Genomic DNA, 23472 nt, shown 5'->3' on the forward strand with positions numbered 1-23472 from the left:
CAAACTATAGTCGGTTATGTGCTGAATACCATACTTAACCGGCTATGTGTTAGCTGGCTATGGAAATTCAATAAATGAATGTTAGTGCCTGGACGTGGCCTGACATTGAATTTCCAGATTTAATGCTGGTGGCTGAATATCAGACCCATTGTGTGTAAATGTGGGAAAAAAACTTTAAAATTTTTGGCCCACTCAAAACATGCCTCTTTGAAATCTCTGCACCCTAGCCATCTGCACGTGTAAACAGCAGCTTTCTAACATTGCCATGTAAATGTGTAGCCAATTTGCAGGTATAAATGCCACTCTTCTGTTTGAAAACACATGATAACACTATGCCCTACTATATTAAAACTCATAAATATGTCTGTTTCTTATACTGTATAAGGATTATATGGCATGACACCATGTTATCTGACAAATCCTTTTTGCTTTGCAATGCGTTCCAGACCTCCTAGAGTTATTAATTACTACTATTAATATTACTTCTACTATTTATTATTTTGACAGTGCTACCAAATGCATGCAGTACTGTACATTAAGCACGCAAGCAACGGTCCCTTCTCAAAAGAGCTTACAATCTAATTATGACAGACACATTGGACAAAAAATGGTAAATAAATATATGCAGTTCATGTAGGGAAATACAAAGGGATGAAGAGTAGAGAGGGCCAGGGACTACAGAGGGCATGACATATGGTGCTTTACAAGTCAGTGGGGTTAGGACTTAAACGCAGCTTCGACGAAGTGGGCTTTTAGTCAGAGACAAAACTCGACGTACCAAGTCAGGCAGGCATACGGCACAGCAAGGCAGAAGGGACGGAGTCGGGAGTTGGCAGTAGAGGAGAAGGAAACAGAGAAGAGAGACTTGCCTGAAGAACTGAGCTCCCGGGGTGGAGAATAGGGTGCAATAAGAGAGGAGAGATATTGAGGAGCCGCAGAGTGAACATACTTTTAGGTCAGTAAGAGGAGTTTGAACTATATTCAGAGGCGGACAGGGAACCAATGAAGCAACTTGAGGAAAGGGGTAATGTCAGCATAATGACACTGATGGAAAAAGAGGCATGTAGCAGAATTCTGAACAGATTGAAGGGTAGATAGATGGCTTTGCAAAATACTTGCGAGAAGTGAAAAGAGTGTGGATGAGGGTCTTGACAGCGTGCTCAGAAAAAAAAGTCTGGATTTTAACTGCGTTGTATAGAAAGAAGCAACAAGCTTTGGAGGTCCTTTAGATATATTGTATGTATGAAGAAAAGGAAGGAGATGAGTCAAAGATGGCCTGAGATTGCATGCCAACAAAACAGTTGAGAGCATTATCCACTGAAATAGAGAACGGAGGAAGGGGAGAGGCAGGTTTAAGAGGAAAGTTAAAGAGTCCAGACTTGGCCATATTTAAATTTGGATGGCAGTGAGACTCCCAGGTAGAAATGTCAGCCAAGCAGGCTGAAACTCGTGTTTGAATCCCTTAGAAATTTTGGGCATAGAGGTAAATTTGTGTGTCATCAGCATAGAGATGATACTGGAAGCTGTGGGAGGAGATTAGAACACCAAGGCAGGAAGTGTAGATGGAAAAAAAAAGAAGTCCCAGGACAGAGCCCTGAGATACACCAAGGATAAGGGAAAGAGATGAAGGTTCGAGAAAGATGGAGAGCCAGTAGTCAAGGTCAGTGAGAAAGGAAGATAGGGATTTGTGAGGAGGTTAATAAATGACCTCTACTGGAGAGAAAAAGGAGATAATAGATCGATGGGGTAGACTTTGAAGGAGGAGAAACAGTGAGACTGAGGTAGATGAAGATATGGAAATCTACAGGAGGGTGAGAGTAGGAGCCCAACCCCTCCTCCACGACCTACTTGGCACGTATGAGAGAAGTGGTGACCTCCATGACATAGGGCAGCAACTAAAACAGGAGAAAAAAAGGACATCTTTACTAAAGAAATTGTTCTTCTTTCAAGCTGGAAGCAGAGGAAAAGCAGCGAAGGTGACTGATTGGTGTTCAATCTCGTTTATTAAATAAAAAAGACTCGACACGATCGTGTTCGGCCCCAAACAGGCCTGCCTCAGGAGTCTGAATATATAACGAGACAATGTGCATGAGGATGCTCGTTCTTCAATTCTTAATTCTGTACTCCAATATACGTTCACCGGATGGTTAAAACAATTAATATAATGATGTTGGGAGGAGCAGAAATCAAAAAAGAAAATGCTCTGCAATGACTGTCTGTGATGTGCGCACTGTGAGTGAAAAACTGGCAAAAAACGCTCAAAGAACCCTCCCCAGCCTACTCCCTAACTTTTTGCTAGTTTTCACTCTTAGTGTCACTTATACCTTTCTGTGGTTTAGCACTGATTTGCATTTTGATTTTGCACACGTGGGGCAATCTATGATGGTGTGCAGGCAGGGGTGAATCATCTTTGTCTCCTGTGTGAAGTGCTGGAGTTTTTCTCCCTTCACTGACCCTCCACACTGAGATTGCCCCTATCCCTAAATTTATTACATAAGAAGCGCCATCTCCGGAACAGACCCTAGGCCCATTAAGTCCGGCGATCCGCACACGCGGAGGCCCCGCCAGGTGTACCCTGGCATAGTTTTGGTCCCCAAATCGCTCCAAGCTTCTCGTAAAGAGAAGTGCATCTAGCCTACCCTACCCATGTCACTTCATGCCACTCATAAGGAGATGTACATCTAACTTACCCTTAAATCCTAGAATGGTGGATTCCGCAATTACCTCTTCTGGGAGAGCATTCCAGGTGTCCACCACTCGTTGTGTGAAGCAGAACTTCCTGATATTTGTCTTGAACTTGTCCCCCCTTAGCTTCAGTCCATGTCCTCTTGTCCGTGCCACATTGGACATTGTAAATAACGTTTTTTCCTGCTCTATTTTGTCGATTCCTTTCAGTATTTTGAAAGTCTCGATCATATCCCCCCGTAGTCTCCTTTTCTCAAGGGAGAACAACATATTTATTTGTTATCTTAGGGGTGTTCGGCTGGCATTTTACACTCTCTGAATCCTCAGACTATTTTTTGCCTTTGTTTTGTATCGTTATATATTCAGACTCCTGAGGCAGGCCCCTCTGGGGCCAAAACACGATCATGTCGAGTCTTTTTATTTAATAAACGAGACTGAACACCAATCAGTCACCTTCGCTGCTTTTCCTCTGCTTTCACGTTGTGTGAAGGTAGTTTCTACTGCATTTTCTGCGTAATACTTCTTTCAGGCTGCCAGGTTTGGGGTTTGGCAAGGATATTGCTTCCTTTTTATTAAAACACCACCCTATAAGGATTTCCATTGATGCACTAAAACAGTTTGGAAAAGAGATGACTGAGCGGGTTATGACTGAAGTCTACAAAATTCCCAGTGGTGTAGAACAGAACAGGTACGAGTGAATCAAATTTTCACCCTTTAAAAAAGTACAATAACCAGGGCACACACAAAGAAATTAGATGGAAATTATTTTTATAACAAACAGGAATAAATCTTTTTTTTTTTACTCAGAGAATAGTTAAGCTCTGGAACTCATTGCCAGATGATGTCTTTACAGCAGTTAGTGATGCTGGGTTGAAGAAAGGTTTGGACAAGTTCCTGGATGAAATGTCTATAGTCTGCTATTGAGAGACATGGGGGAAGACACTGCTTGCCCGGGACTGATAGAATGGAATTGGCCATTGTTAGAAATGGGAAACTGGGCTAGATGGACCATTGGTCCGACCCAGTACAGCTGTTCTTATGATTAGGGAGAGCTGATAATCTACATGTGTGTTTCACATTTTATAGAGGAAATACATATTCTAACATCCCCATGTTGGCTTTCATATCTGCTTCAAGACACATAAATGCCAGACTAAAGGGGATCCCCAATCTCATTTAGTAGTGATTCTATTTAACCTCTCTTATGGCATACATAAGCATGCCTGGCTCAGGAAGCCACCACATGATGCCACCCTTGAGCCTCCTCTGGGGTCCTATTGGGGATCTCTGCAGTTTCAAGGGGGAGAGAGGCTACAAACAATCCCCAGTGACTACTGCCACATCAAGTGCCAGATTTAAAATTGCAATAGTTGCCCCCTAATGGTAATCTTGCCTTACCCACTAGACACCAAACAGCCCTCCAGTAAGTCCTATGAGTGTCTTCTGGGCTGGAAGATCTTTTTTGGAGGAGGGGGGCCTGGGAGTTTTTTGATAGCGTCTAAGACTCTTTCATGGTTGAGATTCTCTTTGGGGGATTGGGAGGCTCTTCTATAGGGTGCATAGTGGCCTTTTGCAGGGGGGCATGTTTAATTAGGGGAGATCACAGTGGATGCATGTTTAAAAATATTTGCCCCCTTTAAGATGACTCTGGCAGCATTAGACTGTGTATTGGTGGTCTGAAGCTCCAAGCAAGGAAAAACAACACAGCTTGGAGGTTCATTCCAAGTTATGTTTTTCATTTTCAGCAGGAGTTACTAATTTGTGATATTCAGCTACTGCAACATAGTAATTCCCGTAGTAAATACATGTGTGGTAAAATGCAATATTTTACCCTAGCTTAGTAACTAAGCTTGAAAGTCTTTAAAAATTTATGTTAATAGGTTTACAGTTTTATTTTCCCAAAGTACTCTGTTAAAGGCATCTGCTTTATTGTTTTTGATGTGGACATTTGAGGCCAGTCAGCAAATAAGAACAGAAAAACCCTGATGTAGAGCTGGTCCAGAGTCATCAAATGACAGTCCCCCTGATTGATGGAGCCTTCTGTTTAAAACAAATAGCTCCAACATGTCTTACTCTCCATCTTATAATGAAAAGGAGGCGGTGTCCACAATCATTTATAAAGGATCTATTTTTCCTGAATTGCACTTTTCCTGTAATTTATTCTTCAGTGTAGCAACAGATCTGCATCACTTCTGTGATGGCTAGGTACATTAATTACTTACGAATCAACATGGTTCTCAAAAGAGAGAAGAATTGGAAATGGAGATGTCTTAAATGCACACTCAGCAATAGCTTCTATTACTTCCTAAAAAAGAAAATCAGAAAATACTTTTTTAGCTTCTGAGTTTAGGGACTCTTTTACTAAAGCACTGTTAAGCACTTAGGCCTATATTCTATAAATGGTGCCTTAAGTTAGGCAATGACAGGCACCCTACCGTCTCTTAAGTGGAAAACGCCATTTAAAACCAATTAAACTTGATTTGAAAAATAAAATGTAGGCCCCTATTGATGCCTAGCAAAAATGGCACCTGCATCGCAGCTATGGAGGTACTATATTATGTCTAACACCACTATAGGCGTGGCTAATGCAGGAAGTGACATTAGGTGTTTTAAAGTGCCTCCTTAGCTGCAATTCAAATACAAGGTAGGCACTGGAAATGTAGGCCATTAAAACCCTGGCATACATTTCCAATACCTACCTTTCACAAAGATGCGATTCTATCAATGGTGCAATGGTGTGATTGGCAAGCGATCGGCGGCCATTTTTTAGCCAGCCTATGATGACAGCGCCGTTTTCAGTAAATGGCGCCGGAAGTTAGGCACCAGAAAGATCCGCACTGAAATCGCATTTTATAAAGGGCGCGCCACACCAAGCACCCTTTATAGGTTAGCGCTTAGCACAAGGATCTCAAAGTCCCTCCTTGAGGGCCGCAATCCAGTTGGGTTTTCAGGATTTCCCCAATGAATATGCATTGAAAGCAGTGCATGCACATAGATCTCATGCATATTCATTGGGGAAATCCTGAAAACCCAACTGGATTGCGGCCCTCAAGGAGGGACTTTGAGACCCCTGGCTTAGCGCCATTTCCTGTGACCAACATTTTGATGCTTAGCCTTATACAAAGTGCAACCTGGTATAAATCCTGGTGCGCAAGTTGAGTGTGTAATCCCGGAATTCTGCAACATCGCACGGAAATTACGGGAATGTTCCTGACCTGCGCATGCCCCTCCCATGGCCATTCCCCCTTTTCGGTTGTGCGCAAGACAATTTTGGTGGACAACTTAATAGAACAGCACACACAAATCCAAACAATTGTCAATAATTGGTGTTAGTTGGCTCGTTATGTGATTATTTTGTGTGTGCATCGCTGGATCACACCACAAATCTGGCGCATAAATTTCAGTGACTCCCTATAAAATCTATGGGATAATGCCCAGTTTACACAACGTTAACTGCTAGCGCAGTGCCGTGTTAATGGGCTTTGCCATAGTTTTACAGTTAACATGCAATACACTGGGTATTAAGGCCCAAATCCTCTATAAGGTGCCAATATCGGCGGTTTCCTAAAAAGCAGCCACTCAATGGTGCCATATAGTGAATCGCGCCTCCTGGAAAGATAGGCACCAGAAATGCAGGCCAGGGTTTTCCAGGCCTACATTTCTGGCACCAATCTATGTCGTGAATCGCGCCTATGTAGGTACTTTATGGTGTCTAATGCCACTTCCACCGTTAGGCATATTCATAGTAGCATTAAGGGCCGGAAATCTCCTATGTAGGCACGATTCCAGTGCGTATTATTTAGGCACTGGTAAGTACTTTAACTTTGCTGTTTCTTGCCGTTTTAAACGGTGTTTCTCATTTAACTTAGGTGCCTAAGTGCTTTTTGTGTCTAGGAGTGTGGCATGGGTGGAGAGTGGGCATGGAAAGCACTTGGTAGTTAATCTGCTGTATCTACCATGTTAACTGATTAATGCAAAATTAACATGGGACCACTTACCACCTTCTACATATAAGACCTAAGTATTTCTCTGTTAACTAATAGAGGGTATCGCACATTAATCTACAATTTAAAAAAAATAGTAGGAACGCCTCCATTAGGTACCATGCTAAATTTGCAGCTACTTGGTGGTAAAATCCAGCGTTAAACTGTGGTAAATGCTACCTGCAAATTTTATTTCAGTTTAGTAGAAGGGCTCCTTAGTTTCTAAGTTTACAGGGGGATAAACCAAAGGTTAATGACATTTATTACTTCCTGGCCTTCTGTATAAATTAATCCAACAATGTAATCTCTAGTTAAGACCATAAGAACCACCTCAAACACAATCTGAACATGAGATTATCATAAAATGGCAATATTCCCTACTGTGGCAGAGAGAAACATCTATAATTGGGGCTTTTAGTGGCATTTGGAGGAGCAAAATCTACTGTAATGTACTTGTGGTGGCACTATCCATCTTTTGGGTAAACTGAATATCTTTGTGAAGCCTGAGAAAAGAAAATATCATAGACTGAATGGAGTGGAGTGGCGGCCTAGTGATTAGGGCTGGAGCCTCAGCACCCTGAGATTGCAGGTTCAAGCCCAGAACTGCTCCTTATGACCCTGGGTAAACCACTCAACATTTCATTGCCCTAGGTACATTAATCAGATTGTGAGCCCACCAGGACAGATAGGGAGATATGCCTGAGTTCCTGAATGTAAACCACTTAAGGCTCCTTTTCCAAAGTGCGTTAGGGCCTTAACGTGCGGAATAGCGCACGCTAAAATGCTGTGCACGCTAGCCGCTACCGCCTCCTCTTGAGCAAGCAGTAGTTTTTCAGGTAGCGCGCGCTAATCCAGTGCTTGCGCTAAAAACGCTAGCGCACTTTTGTAAAAGGAGCCCTTAGTCTCTAAGTGGTCTATAAAATAATAAAATAAATATCTGCTACATAAGAACATAAGAAGTTGCCCCCGCTGAGTCAGACCAGAGGTCCATCTTGCTCAGCGGTCCGCTCCCGCGGCGGCCCATCAGGCCTAGTGCCTGAACAGTGGTCCCTGATTAATTTTGTAACTTACCTCTAATCCCATCCCTATAATCTACCTTTACTTTTATCTGTACCCCTCAATCCCTTTGTCTTCCAAGTACCTATCCAAAGCTTCTTTGAACCCCTGTAGCGTGCTCCTGTTTATCACATCCTCTGGTAGCACGTTCCATGTATCCACCACCCTCTGTGTGAAAAAGAACTTCCTGGCGTTTGTTCTAAACCTCTCCCCTTTCAATTTCTCTGAGTGCCCCCTTGTACTTATTGATCCCCTTAATTTGAAAAATCTGTCCCTGTCTATTTTTTCTATGCCCTTCATAATCTTGAAGGTTTCTATCATGTCTCCTCTAAGTCTCCGCTTTTCCAGGGAGAAAAGCCCTAGCTTTTTCAGTCTGTCAGTATATGAGAGGTCCTCCATGCCCTTTATTAGCTTAGTTGCTCTTCTCTGGACCCTCTCAAGTACCTCCATGTCCTTCTTGAGGTACGGTGACCAGAACTGAACACAGTACTCCAGGTGCGGGCGCACCATAGCACGATACAGTGGCAGGATGACTTCCTTTGTCCTGGTCGTGATACCCTTCTTAATGATACCCAACATTCTGTTTGCTTTCCTTGAGGCCGTGACACACTGCGCCGACGACTTCAATGTTGTGTCTACCATCACTCCCAGATCTCTTTCAAGGTCGCTCACCCCTAGCGCTGATCCCCCCATTTTGTAAGTGAACATCGGGTTTTTTTTCCCTATATGCATGACCTTGCATTTCCCTATGTTGAAACTCATTTGCCACTTTTTGGCCCATTTTTCCAGTGTTGCTATTGAAGCATTTCCATGGCTCAGGAACTGGCAGAATAAAGGCACCAGTGAACATCCTACAAATAAAGTAGTATTTACTCAAATTTTGCAGACACATGTTGGGAGAAATCGTGTTTCAGATTTAAACTGCGTCATGTCATAAGACAATTTTATTTAAGCAGCCTTTCTCTTGGAGGTTATTTGATTATTTTGCGATTGCATGTTTTATTGTACCCTGCACAGAATTGTGGGATGCTGCGGGTATTAAATTTTTAAATAAATAAGAGGCCCCATGGCCATCTTCCACCACTCAAAAATAAGGCTAGACTGAATAAGAGGTGCTACCACTCTACAGTACATTAACATGCATGAGATATCAGAAACCCCATTTTATGCTTTATAAAAAGGGAACCAAAGTTCAAAGGTATTTAACTGGCCAGTATTTAAATGGCTCCTGGCCAGTTAAATTAGTATTTAAATGGCTCCTGGCCAGTTAAATTGCCACTTCAGGACAAACTATTCATTTTCAGCTGCACTTAACCAGTTATTACTGCTAAAAATAACTTTTTTAGTGCCGTCTATTTTTGGGGGCAGAGTCGGCTCTTGGCCAGTTATGTGCCAATATTTAGCACTTAATTGGCCTGGTTAACTGAATAAGAAGACCACATAAATGTCAGTTCTATCATACTTAACTGGCTATGCATGAGCTGGCTCCGTAATCCTGGAAATTCAATGCCAGGGCCCGGACAAAGCCTGGCAATTAATTTCTGGGTTTAATGCTGGCAGGATCAACAAAAACACTAATCACCTGCAGCTGAATTATCAAGCTCAATATGTATTAGTGTGCTGTAATGCAGTTGACATAATAATGTGCATGAACAAATGTAGCTCATCGTGTTTTACTCATAAAAATGGCTTTGAGAATTGCCCCCTTACTGTCAAAGCATTAGGAGAACAATATTGAGAATCACATAACCTGCTATCATTCTGTTTTGGTAGATTCTTCACAATACCTTGAATGATATTTCTGTCGTCATGGTGAACCCATGGGTAATGACTGGCTCTTCTTCAGCTGTTCGCCCCTTCCAGCAGTCCAGTTCCACACAACGACAGCCAGACAAGAGCACTTGGCGATACATCTCCACTGAGGAGTTACCAGCTAACTGCCCAGCTACGACATCAAAACAAACAGAAGCATTAGGGAATCCATACATACACTAAACAAGCTTGTATTACCTTACCATGCCTAGCAGAACCGAGATTGTCTAACACTATTTCTAGGGATTGTTCTAGCACTATACCCCTCTTCTAGAATTATATCTCAGAGGAGCTATTTTTCTGTGAAAATTATCATCCATTCTGAAGATGATTAAATTAGGGTTATTTTCACAGGCTTTTAGGGCCTGAATCTATAAACAGTGCCAAACCTACGCTTAACTTGTAGGCATCTGTTGGCACAATTGTCAATCAACCAATAGGCATCCTTTATAGAATTATGCCTAATGGTGCCTAGGCTTTGCTAAGCATCTTGGAGGTAGGCGCTCGCATATTAGGCCAAGCTTTATGCTGAGCGTGATTCTATAATGAGTGCCTACATTTTATAGAATCGGTGCTGATATTGGTGCCTAACTTTAGGTGGACTTTATAGAATCAGGGCCTTACAGTCTTGTTTAAATTTTCTATATCAGTAGCCAAATGGTTGAAGTAGCGGGCTGCAAACCAGGAAAGTCAGGTGGCACTTCTTGGGATCTTGGGCAAGTCACTCTCTATTACTTCAAGTACAAATTTAAGGGCATTCTATAATAGTATTTTGGCGCCAATATTCCATTATAAAATACTAATAAAGGTCAGAATTACTCCCCCCCACACACACATACACATGTGCAAGTATGCCCTATTTTATCATATCAAGAGAAGACATAAATTAGAGGGCCAAGTTGGGTCAATTGGCATATGTAGTTTACAGTATTCTAGCGAAAACGAAAACTCTGTGAAGAACAAAATCTTTTTCAGAGAAAGGAAAATAGTAAAACCAGAGGACATAATTTGAGGTTGAGGGGTGGTAGATTCAGGGGCAATGTTAGGAAGTTCTACTTTACGGAGAGGGTGGTGGATGCCTGGAATGCGCTCCCGAGAGAGGTGGTGGAGAGTAAAACTGTGACTGAGTTCAAAGAAGCATGGGATGAACACAAAGGATCTAGAATCAGAAAATAAGATTAAATATTGAACTAAGGCCAGTATTGGGCAGACTTGCATGGTCTGTGTCTGTATATGGCCGTTTGGTGGAGAATGGGCTGGGGAGGGCTTCAATGGCTAGGAGGGTGTAGATGGGCTGGAGTAAGTCTTAACAGAGATTTCGGCATTTGGAACCCAAGCACAGTACCGGGTAAAGCTTTGGATTCTTGCCCAGAAATAGCTAAGAAGAAAAAATTAAAAAATTAAAATTGAATCAGGTTGAGCAGACTGGATGGACCATTCGGGTCTTTATCTGCCGTCATCTACTATGTTACATGTATGTTACTATGGTGATGTTCAAGTGTTGGGTCCATAAGCTTCCATTGGTTTGGGTCCGAGATATATTTTATGTGGATTATCAAATTGTATGTTTTTAAATAAAGTTTGCATCTTGACCATCACCATCTCCACAGAGTTTACGTTTTTGCTGGATTTGCATTATCTGTGGAACTAAGGGTCAAAATTCTTTTGCTTGTTTACAGTATTCTATAAATCGTGCTCAAAAATGGGAGCCAGAAAAAAAGTGATAAGTGCAGTTCTACAAAGGTATATGTATTCTAAAGAACTGTACTTGGCACTAATTCCTGTATCTAAGCTTTAAGCACCAGACGTATGCCTGTGGAAATCAGGTATAAATGCTGGCACTCAAGTTGGATGTGCTGAGCCAGTATTATATAACTACGTGCACAACCTATTGGACCACCCCAACATACCCGTGGCCTCACCCTCTTTTGAGATATGCGCTATGGGAGATAGGCACCCTATCTTATAGAACACCACATAGCCAGATTTGTGCACAAATTTAATGGAAGTCAGTTATCATCAATAATTGGCAGTTAGCATTAAATTGTGCACAAATCTCTTGCACGTGCACAAAATTTGGGCATCATAAATAGAATCTGGGAGTATGCTTTTTAATTTATTCAATTTTCTAGGGGAGCTCAGAACTGTTAACATTAATTTATTCAGGTACTTAAGCATTTTTCCTTGTCTGTCCTGGTGGGCTCACAATTTATTTAATATACCTGGGACAATGGGGGGATTAAGTGACTTACTCAGGGTCACAAGGAGCAGCATGGGTTTGAACCCACAACCTCAGGGTGCTGAGGCTGTAGCTTTAACCACTGTGCCACTCTGTAGTAAAAGTGAGCCAAATATAGGACAATCAAGCCATTGTGATATCACTAATGAGGATGGCTCTTAAGCATTGGTGAAATGGTGAAATGACATCACAATCTCAGCTCTGGTTACCAGAGACAGAAATTTTTCACACTATTTATTTAATTTTCTATACCATTCTCCCAGTGGGGCTCAAAACGGTTTACATAAATTTATTCAGGTACTCGAGCATTTTTCCTTGTTTGCCCTGGTTGCCTCACAATCTATCTAATGTATCTGGGGCAATGGGGGGATTAAGTGACTTGCCCAGGGTCACATGGAACAGCATGGGTTTGAACCCACAACTTCAGGGTGTGTGAACATGAGCAAACTATAGGTGTGTCTTCTCATGACACAGAGTACGGCATAGTGGTTAAAGCCACAACTTCAGGGTGCTGAGGTTGTAGCTTTAACCACTGTGCCACACTCTGTGGCACAGTGGTTAAAGCTACTGGGGAAATTTGTCAAATTGTTCTGCATGCTTTGTAAAAAGTAACACAAAAGTAACTTTTGTTAGTAGTTATTAAAATAAAGTAACTAGTTACATTGATAGTTACCTAAAAAATGTAACTAACTGCAGTAACTAGCATTACTGTAACTAGTTACTACCCAGCACTTTACTTAGGTCCTCGTGTTATAGAATCAAGCTCAGCAGCACCACCTAAGTGCCACTGTGCATATCTACGTTCAGCCTGCAAATGTATGGCCGATTATTGCCTTAGAAAGTCAATGTGCCCTTTCTAAATATATTTCTAAGGTGCTCTTCAAATACCTTGTCCCACTTTAATGAGTACTTTAAATGGTTCTCTAAACATCTCAACAGACCTCAGAACCACACTCCTCCGTCCCACAAAAGTGTCCCAATGGGGAGATTCAAGTGGTGAACTCCTCACCGCTCTGTTCAATTTAAATAATGTGCAATTCTTATTATATTTTTTTTTAAAAAGATTTTTAGTATTCACTTATCTCAGTAATGGTGAACTTTCAGTTCTCTATATAGGCTAGCGGTGAGACCCGACATGTTTCACGAGAGTTTCATCAGGGGTCTGCCCACCACCGCAGCTATCCACCTCTATCCTTCAGTGTTTGTAAGAATACTGTGCATATCTAGGCATCCCAACATTTAGACACACCCTATTAATATCAGGGTTTTCTTGGCCTAAATTGTGTGCACAATGGTGCTCGATTCAAAAATATGCACCTAACTCAGAAATATACTCGCGATTCACCTCTACTCACACCCACTTTTAACTACGCGCTTTCCACAAGGTACATACCACTTTGTACTGTGTGCCTACCAAGCTGTGCACATTTCAATTAACTCCAATGAATATCAATGAATAGGTATTAATTACCAATTACCAGCACCCTTTAAGCTTATTATTTAATTAAGTTATACACATACATCAGCTAAGTATGCTAATGTATGCACATAACTTGAAAAAAGTAGCTGTATCAGCCAGTATTCTTTACATTGACTTATGTTATATGATTAGTGTCCTTCTGTCAATGTCTTTTCAATCTCAAAAAGTCCTTCTCATTATCTTTTTAGGGCGTCAGGCATGCCAAGTATTCGCCTCCATTTTGGCGATATAAAACTCTTTTGGCTATGACTGTGGCTGTAACTTCTTCATTCGCCCAGTTGTTAAAAAGATTTTTTAAGACAGTATCACTAATGACCCATATATGCTTTCTTGTTCCTTGGGCAGCCATAGAAAATGTAATAACAATAATCGTATGCTCACCCTTTTCTTTTTATTTCTATGACTGCCCAAGGAACAAGAAAGCATATATGGGTCATTAGTGATACTGTCTTCTTTTATTTGTGTAGGGGACTTAATCTTGAGAAAGCCTTGGCGACGAAACACGTTGATTTGACAGGTCCCTGATCCGATTACATCAAAGAAAACAACGCATTTTAAGATAAGTTATTTCACTTTAAAGACTATAATATTTATGAAAGTATAGAGTATAAACATGAGCACTTTATAAATAAAAATAAAAATAAAAAATAATAATAAAAAACTAAAAAATCTTTTTAACAACTGGGCGAATGAAGAAGTTACAGCCACAGTCATAGCCAAAAGAGTTTTATATCGCCAAAATGGAGGCGAATACTTGGCATGCCTGACGCCCTAAAAAGATAATGAGAAGGACTTTTTGAGATTGAAAAGACATTGGCAGAAGGACACTAATCATGCACATAACTTGAGGCACTATATATAGAATTTGGGGATATGTCATTTAGGCGATACCTTATAAAATAACTGCCACTGTATGGCACCAAGTGGCATCTGTCTCTAAATGCCACTTTATAGAATTACTCCCTTAAATTGTAAGTTTTTTTAGGGACAAGGAAATACCTTCTGTATCTGACTGTATGTCACCTTAATCTACTATTAAAAGCTGTAAGCTTTATTTATTATTATTATTATTTTTTTTACTTATCTAAAAATCTATGCAGGTTACAATATAATACACATAATAATTAAAACAAACATAAAATATTACACACTCTTACATATAACCCTTTCACACACTGCTCATAACTGAAACACCCTTTGGAACAAATTTGTCTTCCATTGCTTATGAAACTGCATAAGTGAAGATGCTTGATGAATCGAGTTTGGCAAGGCAGTCCGCAACTGTGGCTCTACAACCTGAAAATCTCGCAACCTCATTGACACCATACGTATCTGACGTATTGTGACCAGCCAGGTAGTCTCCCTGTCAAGGTCCCCGCTAAGTTAAAGGATAAGGTAAAAATAAAACCCCGGAAGAAAGATTCCAGGATCTCCCAAGAGTGTATGTTAAGGGATAATGTCACTGTCCACCAGGAGGAGCCTTACTTAGCTGAAGAGGAAATGAGTGAATTGTGTGTAAATCACCACCGGGGGAGCTCTAGAGATCCATGGGCTTCTGCTGACTCACCTAGAACAGGGCACTCCCCTAAGGTAGATAAGCCAGCAGTAGCATTCAGACCAGCAAGCCGGTTAGGGAGGAAGCTTAAGCTTTGTCTCCCCAGGGATCCTACTGAGCTAAACAGGGGCGACGGGCCCCAACCTATGGAGTTGTCTGAAGTTGAACAGACAGAGGATTCGTCTCACCTGTATGAAGAATCTATGGACTTTCAGGAGGCCTGTGCTGACTTTGATGATAATTGGCCTGAACCAATGCAGGTGAACTTGTCTGTGAGCCACAAACAGTGAATGTGTTTTGAGAACTGTTTGTGTGCTGTGTTTCCTTTTGAATGCTGTTTTTGTGAGAAAGCTTTGAGAGTGTGGGGAGAGGTTTTTGCTTCCATCCGGGAGGGAATTTGAATGCCTACTTGTAGGTCTGTATTTTTGCAAAGCCTGATACTCTCTCTTGTTCCTGGCTGCCATGTACTGATGGCCAAAGGCTTTCTTATCTTTTTTTTTTTTTTTCTTACAATGAACTGAATGCTGAACTGTTTTGTTTGGATTAGATGAAATAACTGCTTTGCAGCAGGCAGAGTCAGCGCTGCAGTGAGCTAAGGTCTCAGAAATTTGTGAGACTTAAGAAGCAGCATAAAGAGGAAGTTGAGAGCTAATTTTGACTGCTTGATTTTCTTTGCCTTTTGGCAGTTTTGGTTTTTGTTACTTGAATGCTGTATGGAATCCTGACTGTTGTGCCTAAATTGTGGAAGGCATTACTTACCTGTTTTTGAGGACCTAAGTAAAGTAAGCTATTTATTTAACATATCCAATTGTTGGGACTTTATTTTGATGGTTTTTGATGCAAATTTCATGACTGCTGAAAACCCAATCCTGCAGGGTGACTCCAGGCCGGGTCACACGCTAAGGTACTGTTTATTGTGGGCATCAGGATTTCTTCCAAGCTCTATCCTGGGCTGTACTGGAGGCCACATAATTGAAGGTACCACTAGCAATTGTTGAGTCTGTGAATGCAGACTTCTCACAGGAGTATAAGCAACCACAAGATCAGTCACAGCAATGGGCAGATCACAGTGTACCACTCTGCACACCAACACCAAAAGTTTAAACTGGATCCTCCATAATACTGGAAAATAATGTAACTCAGCTAACAGTGGGGAGATGTAAGCTGTTCGTTACAAATTCCCACTAACTCGTGTCACAGAATTTTAAGGCTGTCTGCAATGCCTTAAATGACTTCTGAGGAAGAACACAAAATAATGCACTGAAGTAGGCCAAATGCGGCAACACAAAACACTGCAAACCACGGAACTGTTTTAACCACAGCCATACCCTGGTTATGAAATGACAACGAAGAATCTAATAACACACCTAGGCTTTTGACCACTAATTGAACAGGAATCTTTATCATACAAAAAAATAAAAATAAAAATTCTGAAGTGCCGTCCTTACAGATGGCAGAAAGCCAGATAATTTTTGTTTTTGCTATATTCAAACATAAATGGTTTGCAGTCATCAAATCAACAATTGCAGATAGATAAGTTAATAAAAGCTGAGAGCCATCCCTACAATTGTCCAGAAACTAAAAAAAACCAACCCTGCAGATCATCCCCATACAACCCATATCCAACTCCAGTCAATAAACCACCAATAGGGGCCCAAAACAAATTAAATAGCAAAGCCTTGAGGCACTCCAGAACGCAAAGCAAATAACTCTGATTTGTGAACTCCATTCCAAACATAAAAACTTTGATCCATACGAAATGACTGAAATCCAGTTAACACCGTGCCAGAGATACCAAGGGAACACAAACAGTCCAACAAAATTGCATGATTAACAGTATCGAATGTGGCTGCGACATCTAGGGCAGGGGTCTCAAAGTCCCTCCTTGAGGGCCGCAATCCAGTCGGGTTTTCAGGATTTCCCCAACGAATATGCATGAGATCTATGTGCATGCACTGCTTTCAATGCATATTCATTGGGGAAATCCTGAAAACTTGACTGGATTGCAGCCCTCAAGGAGGGACTTTGAGATCCCTGATCTAGGGATACTAACATTTCCCTTTATCAAAACCAGTCTGAATGATGTCACAAAGAGACAACAGTTCTTATTTCCCTTGATTTTCTGGATGATTTTTACATGTATATTTTTATTTATGAAGCACCTTTGTTCTTTTATACATTGCATTACATATCTTTAATTGAATATTTTGATCCCCACTTTGAGTTATTTTTAGGAAAACCATGTTATAAAATGTGATTTGATTTTGATTTGCTCTATAATGAGTTTTCCTAGTGTCCTAGGAACAAAATGTTAAAGCCAATTCAAAGCATAAAAACTTGAAATTTTGATTAAAAACAAAAAACCTTTTCTCATTTAAACCATTGCTACAATTTTCTATTTGTTTCTCCATCTTTCTGCAACTTTTGTTCTTTCCATGACTATTGTTTTTGCAATCATTATTTTTTTTAAAACCATCTTTGCAGTTCTACCCAGGTACATTAGATAGATTGTGAGCCCACCGGGACAGATAGGGAAAATGCTTGAGTACCTGATTGTAAAACAGCTTAGGTAACCTTGATAGGCGGTATATAAAATCCTAATAAACTTGAAATTTGATAACACTAATGATATGTGATATTAATATTTAATTTAAAAAAAGGTCCTCCCCCATACCACAAGAATACCCCTAGAAGTTGCAGTGGCCATTTTGGCCCAGATTGAAGTTAGATGCCTAGATTGGTATGCCTAGCCGATCTGGGCACCTAACTTAATTATTCAATTAGGCTTAATTGGTGCTGTTAATTGAAAAATGTAATTGACAAGCAATTTTAAAAAAATCAATGAATTAGCTTGTACGCATTTAATTCAGCAGGTGTCTGCTTAGTAGGTGCCTAACTCTGCTAGGTGTCTACCCTAAGGAGCCCACCAGAAAGAAGACGTAGTTAGGAGCAGATTCTGGATGGATTTGGGATGTGGTTTGACTTAGGCACCAGTAGACACCTTAGATGCACTCATTTAGGCCAAGAAAACCCTTGTATAAATAGAATGTATAGGCATTTTCAATGCCTATTCACACCAAAGACTGCTTAGGTTCAGCTAACAATGGTCTGAAATTTGGCAGCTAAAATTTAATGCTAGGTCTTTCTTCATATTATTCACACCATCTGGGGTATCTACACTATTGCAGATTTTGGTATCATCTGCAAAGAACCAAATCTTACCCGACAGCCCTTCAGCGATATCACTTATAAAAATGCTAAAAAAAACAGTCCCAAGAACAGAACTTTTGAGGCACACCACTGGTAGTATCTCTTTCCTCACAGTGGTCTCTATTAACCACTACGCTCTGTCGTCTTCCACTTAACCAGGAGGAAATATTTTTTCACTCAGAGAATAGTTGAGTTCTAGAATGCGTTGCTAGAGGATGTGGTAAGAGCAGTTAATGTAGCCAGTTTTAAAAAAGGTTTGGACAAGTTCCTGGAAGAAAAGGCCATAAACTTTTGTTGAGACAGACATGGAATGCTGCTACTATTTGGGTTTTTGCCAGGTACTTGTGACTTGGATTGGCCTCCGTGAAGATGGGATACTCATCTTCGCTAAGCCACTGCACAGGGTCCATTTTATGCAACTTGTGGTAAAATAACCCAACTTAATAATTGATAACTTTCCCCTTTAGATCGAGGACAGTGAACAATCTGAAAGTAACTTGATACTAATCAACCAATATAAGCTAATATCACATGCTTTTTTAAAATTGTAAGATCAAAATAAATGTACAATAGAGGCTGCCGGCGTGAACTCTTACACCCAATGATACCATACAGTGTTAATCTTTTGGTCAACTTGAGTATAACATCCTGTAATACTTCCCTTATATTATCCCCTTATTCACTCAATATCATGCAACATCATTAGGAAACAATATTCAACCATAATATAATGAAAAAGCATATTTAAATATGAAGAATTGCTTATTCAAGAGACAAATAAGCACTCAAGAAGACAAGATGGAACAATATGGCTCCGAAATGGAAACATCTTCTATTGCTCCTTTTCTTTGCGTTTACACTCATTAATTTCATGACTAATAACAATGTCATTGGTATTTTCCATTGAGTAACAGTAAGAGTTAATCATAGAACATATAAAATACTTACATTTAGCAGTTTTAATATTTTAATTGTAATTTATTTATATTTAACCTTGCTTCACAAATAATACAGTTTTACAAAAATAAAACAATGCTGCTAAACAAAAGGAAAGAATACTTGACGTACTGCCAAGAGTTTCAAGTGAAAGCCCGAAGAAACAGTCATTCTACGTAATTAGAAAAAAAAAGTTCACAGTGCATATGTTTCTCTTTCTAATTCTGTGTTGCTACTTTTTTTTTTTCTTTTAAGTAAAGCAAGTAACAAAGCAAAAGACAGTTGGTGAAGAAATGTATAATCAGAAGTTTGAATGAAATTGTGTGCCTAACAATTAGAATATAGTTGGTCTTGCTAAATGGCAGCACATTTAAGAAGGTTTTAATTCTCAAGGCTAAAGAAATCAACCTCTGCTAATGAGACAAACCTAGGGAGACTAACCATTTGAGAAGACAAAAGGCAAATGAAAAAGGAGAGCCTGGGGAGAGAAAGATCCCCCCCCCCCCAATATGATTGCTATGAGGGAATGGGCATGTTTAAATATGAGAAGAACAGACGGAGGTGACAGAAGAGAAAACAGAAGGAAGAATAGATTTTGAAAGACAGTTTAGATTCAAGAAGTAAATGGAGAGGAAAATTTGAGGAGAAGGAGCAATTACATTCAACTAATAAAAGAAAAGCTGGGGTTTGGAGAAGGAAGGTTAAAGGGATAGGATTTGTGAGGAATAGAAGTAGAACAATTGGGCTGAGAATGGAGGACGGGGTACAAGAATCTCAGACAACAGATGAAGATATGGAAAACTAGGTTGGGACCCAGGAGAGAGGAGGATTAATTGGATAAGAAACAAGACATAATTGTTTTGCTAGAACATGGCAGGTTTTACTGGATAATCAAACAAATTATATGGACTCTAAAAATGGAATCATGGTAGGCTGTGACACAGTTTATTAGACCAACCTAAAAAAATATAAAAAAAACATTTGAGCTTCCATGACCACATAAGTCTCCTATTTATCTGAACAAGACTTATAAAGCTTAATTCATTTTTATGTTGCTCCAATAAAAAGTTTTAATAGCCTACTTAAATTCAAATTCTTTTCAGACTCATTACAAGTATTAGAACCATGTACTACAGAATAAGTTACCAAGTACTGAATAGGTCAGCAAAATGCAGAGAAACATACGGGATAGTGGAGGAATGAGAGAAAAGGTACAAAACAAAGAAACTGTAGTCACCTATTTCTGTATATGAAAATAAGAATAGTCATATTGGGATAGTCCATTATCCTGTTTCCACAATGGTCAATCCAGGTCACGAGTACCTGGCAAAAGTCCAAATAGTAGCAACATTCCATGCTACTGATCCTAAGACAAGGAGTGGCTTTACCCATGTCTGTCTCAATAGCAGACTATGGACTTTTCTACCAGAAACTTGTCCAAACCTTTGTTAATACCAGCTACATTATCCACATCATCTGGCAGGGTGTTCCTTATCTTAACTATTTATTTTAAGTTATTTTATTATTTATTTAATTTATTTATATACTGTCTATTAATTGTCTAAGTGGTTTTACATTCAGGTACTCAGTCATTTGCCCCTTTCTGTCCCGGTGGGCTCACAATCTATCTAATGCAGTGGTTCCAAACCCTGTCCTGGAGGACCACCAGGCCAATCGGGTTTCCAGGATAGTCCTAATGAATATGCATGGGGGAGATTTGCATGCCTGTAACTTCCATTATATGCAAATCTCTCTCATGCATATTCATTAGGGCTAGCCTGAAAACCCGATTGGCCTGGTGGTCCTCCAGGATAGGGTTTGGAACCACTGATCTAATGTAACTGGGGCAATGGAGGATTGAGTGACTTGCCCAGGGTCACAAGGAGCAGCACAGGACTTGAAGCTACAACCTCAGGGTGCTGAGGTTTTAGCTCTAACCCAGGGCTGCTCAAGTCCGGTTCTCGAGATCTACTAGAAGGCCAGGTTTTCTGGATAATGTGACAAACGGACGTCTTTCCCAAGGTTTGCCGCAGGGAAAGGAAGGAAAGTATACAAACCCCAGTGCAGAAGGGCTGACCAGGTCAGTGCCCAGGACAATAAATTAGCTGACTACCTGGTGAGGGACAATGAAATGGAAATAGAACAGGAAGGCTTAGACTTACCTGAACCAGTCCCAAAGCCAGGCAGGAAGAGGCAGCCTTGCTATTGTCCATTGCCTGTAAGGCAGAAAGCTCACAAGCAGTTTCCCCTCAGAGAAACGGCATGGGCTGAGGAAGGAATTCCCTTCCCCCATCCAAAGCCAAGGGGGAGTGGTTCTTTCCCTCAGCTTAAAGCCAGGCTCATCAGAGAGCAAAGGGAGGAAGGAGGAGGAGCAGAACGAGGCATAGCAGTAGAGCAGAGGCAGGATGGGGCTGAGCAGTTCCTCAGCACTGACTGGGGAATGACTGAGGAACAGGCTGGTAATTGGGCCACCAAATTCCTTCCCCCAGAGCCAATGGTGTTGGAGGAAAGTGGGGCTATACAGGAAAGCTGGTCAGAGGAAATGGAGAGCTGAACATCCTGGAAAAGGTCTGTGAACAGAGGTTTTGTTTTGGCTGTATTTCTCTGTTTGCTCTTTGAACTAATGACTATGGGAGTTACTAGGGAAAATAATCCTGTACTGCAATTTCACATGCTAGTGTGCTGGAATTTGTAAAGGATACAGTAATCTCCTCTTCAGGTTATGTTCACAGCTGAACCAAACGCCATGCTGTAATGCTGGCTAGTTAAAACTCCAGAGTTTCCTGGCTTCAGGACTCTGTGAAAATGCCCAGCTGTAAAGAGATTGTCATAGCAACTAACTAACTCAATTAGTCTGCCTGCCTCGTAGGGAGAAGGAGATTAACCCTCTCAGGGAAAAGCCTGCTCGGGACTAGGGAGAAAGTCCAGCCCAGCTGGAGAGAGTAAGTGCACTGCAGGACAGCACAGAATATGTCTCAGACATGAACAGGAATGTCTCTTCTATAAAGCTACAGTGGAAAGTTATTTGTGCTAACTGTTTCACCTCCTAGCCTCATGAAATACTAATGACTGTATGTGGTTTATCAAGCAAGCTCAGAGCTGATTACTGAGTGATCATGAGTGGAAGGAACTTTTTTTTTTGGTTTTTGTATGATGTTCATGCTACCAGGAAAACCTGGAGTGGCACATTGATTTCACGGCCGGTGGACAAATAAAAGCTTATGTTTTGCACCAAGGCCATTCTGACAAGCGTGATTTTCTTCAAAGCCCTTGGGAATAAGCTTAGTTAGGCATTTGCCTAGTGGCGGCCAATTTGAAAGGAGACCCTAATTTTAAAGGGACCACGCCAGTAACAAACCTTGTGTCACTACCCAACGGCTCAGGGTGTTCGCAGAGAGCGCGGGTGTGACAATATTCACAATGAATATGCATGAGAGAGATTTGCCTGCACCGCCTTCTTGGTATGCAAATCTCTCTCATGCATGTTCATATCATGCATGTTCTCATGCATGTTCATATCATGTTCTCATGCATGTTCATATTGTGGATATCCAGAAAACCTGACCTGCCAGTAGACCTGCCAGTAGACCTGCCCATAGGAGGTGCCTTAGGCAACTGGCCTCCTATGGGCGGTGCCTTAGGCGCCTAGTCCAATCAGGAACTAGGCCCCTCCCCTCCTCTCACAATGCACTGGAAAGGGGCAGGCCTGCCATTCCGAAGAAGGACCCGTCCGTCCATCTTTTTCAGGTTAGAGGGGGATCCAGGGGGGCAGGGTTGGAAGGCCAGGAGGGTGTGAAGAGAGGGTTCAGGGGAAGTTAGTTGCGCAGTCGTGGAGTAAGGGGGTTCAGGGGATGTTTGCCTTCCAGCAGGAGGGCTTGGGTTCTCTCCTGTTGGGCATCGGGCGGGGTTCGGGGGGTTGTTTTTCTTCTGACAGGAATGCTTGGGCTTCCTCATGCCAATTCGGGTTTCGTGGGGTTCAGGGTTGGAGGTTGTCGGCAGGAGGGCCTATGCTCCCTCCTGCTGGTTCGGGGATTGCGGGGTTCGGGGTTGTTGCTTGTCGGCAGGAAGGCCTGCTAGTCATCACGGTAGTTTGGGGGGATGTTGGCAGGAGAGACTGGGCATCTCTCCTGCCAGGTAGGCTAGGAGGGATCGTGGCAGAAGAGATTAGGCATCTCTCCTGCCACAATTATTACTGGTGCAGGAGGGGGGGAGACAGGTTGCTTGGGCAGCTGAGCTTATCATGGCAGCCACAATCAGCTCAGCGGCCCCTATTTGGAACTTATACCTGTTTTGACTTGGTCTAAGTCAAAATGTATAAGTTCCATCTGGCACCTTCCAGATGACTAAGTTTAGGTCAGCCTACCTCCCGCCCTTTCCACTCCTCCAAAAATGCCCCTTTACGCTCTAGGCATTCAGAGGCAAGGTAAAGGCCTAATCTGGTTTTAGATACGTCTAAAACCAGCTTTGATTATCGGTATTTGGACAATCTATCTTTTAGATTGTCCAAGTACTGACT

At 41.3% G+C, this 23472-nt stretch overlaps 1 protein-coding gene across 11 annotated transcripts in view; it reads right to left on the reverse strand.

Moving 5' to 3' along the window:
- Positions 1 to 23472, reverse strand: part of PLCB1 (phospholipase C beta 1) — a 1208816-nt gene that overhangs the window by 455220 nt on the left and 730124 nt on the right. For all 11 annotated transcript variants that reach the window (XM_033937380.1, XM_033937379.1, XM_033937383.1 and 8 more), the window contains 2 exons: positions 9512 to 9669; positions 4908 to 4990 (listed from right to left, as the gene is read on the reverse strand). In XM_033937380.1, the coding sequence (XP_033793271.1) occupies positions 4908 to 4990; positions 9512 to 9669 (241 nt within the window). The remainder of the gene's footprint in view (positions 1 to 4907; positions 4991 to 9511; positions 9670 to 23472) is intronic.

The sequence above is a fragment of the Geotrypetes seraphini genome, chromosome 3, assembly GCF_902459505.1.
Source record: "Geotrypetes seraphini chromosome 3, aGeoSer1.1, whole genome shotgun sequence".
NCBI classification, from domain to species: domain Eukaryota; kingdom Metazoa; phylum Chordata; class Amphibia; order Gymnophiona; family Dermophiidae; genus Geotrypetes; species Geotrypetes seraphini.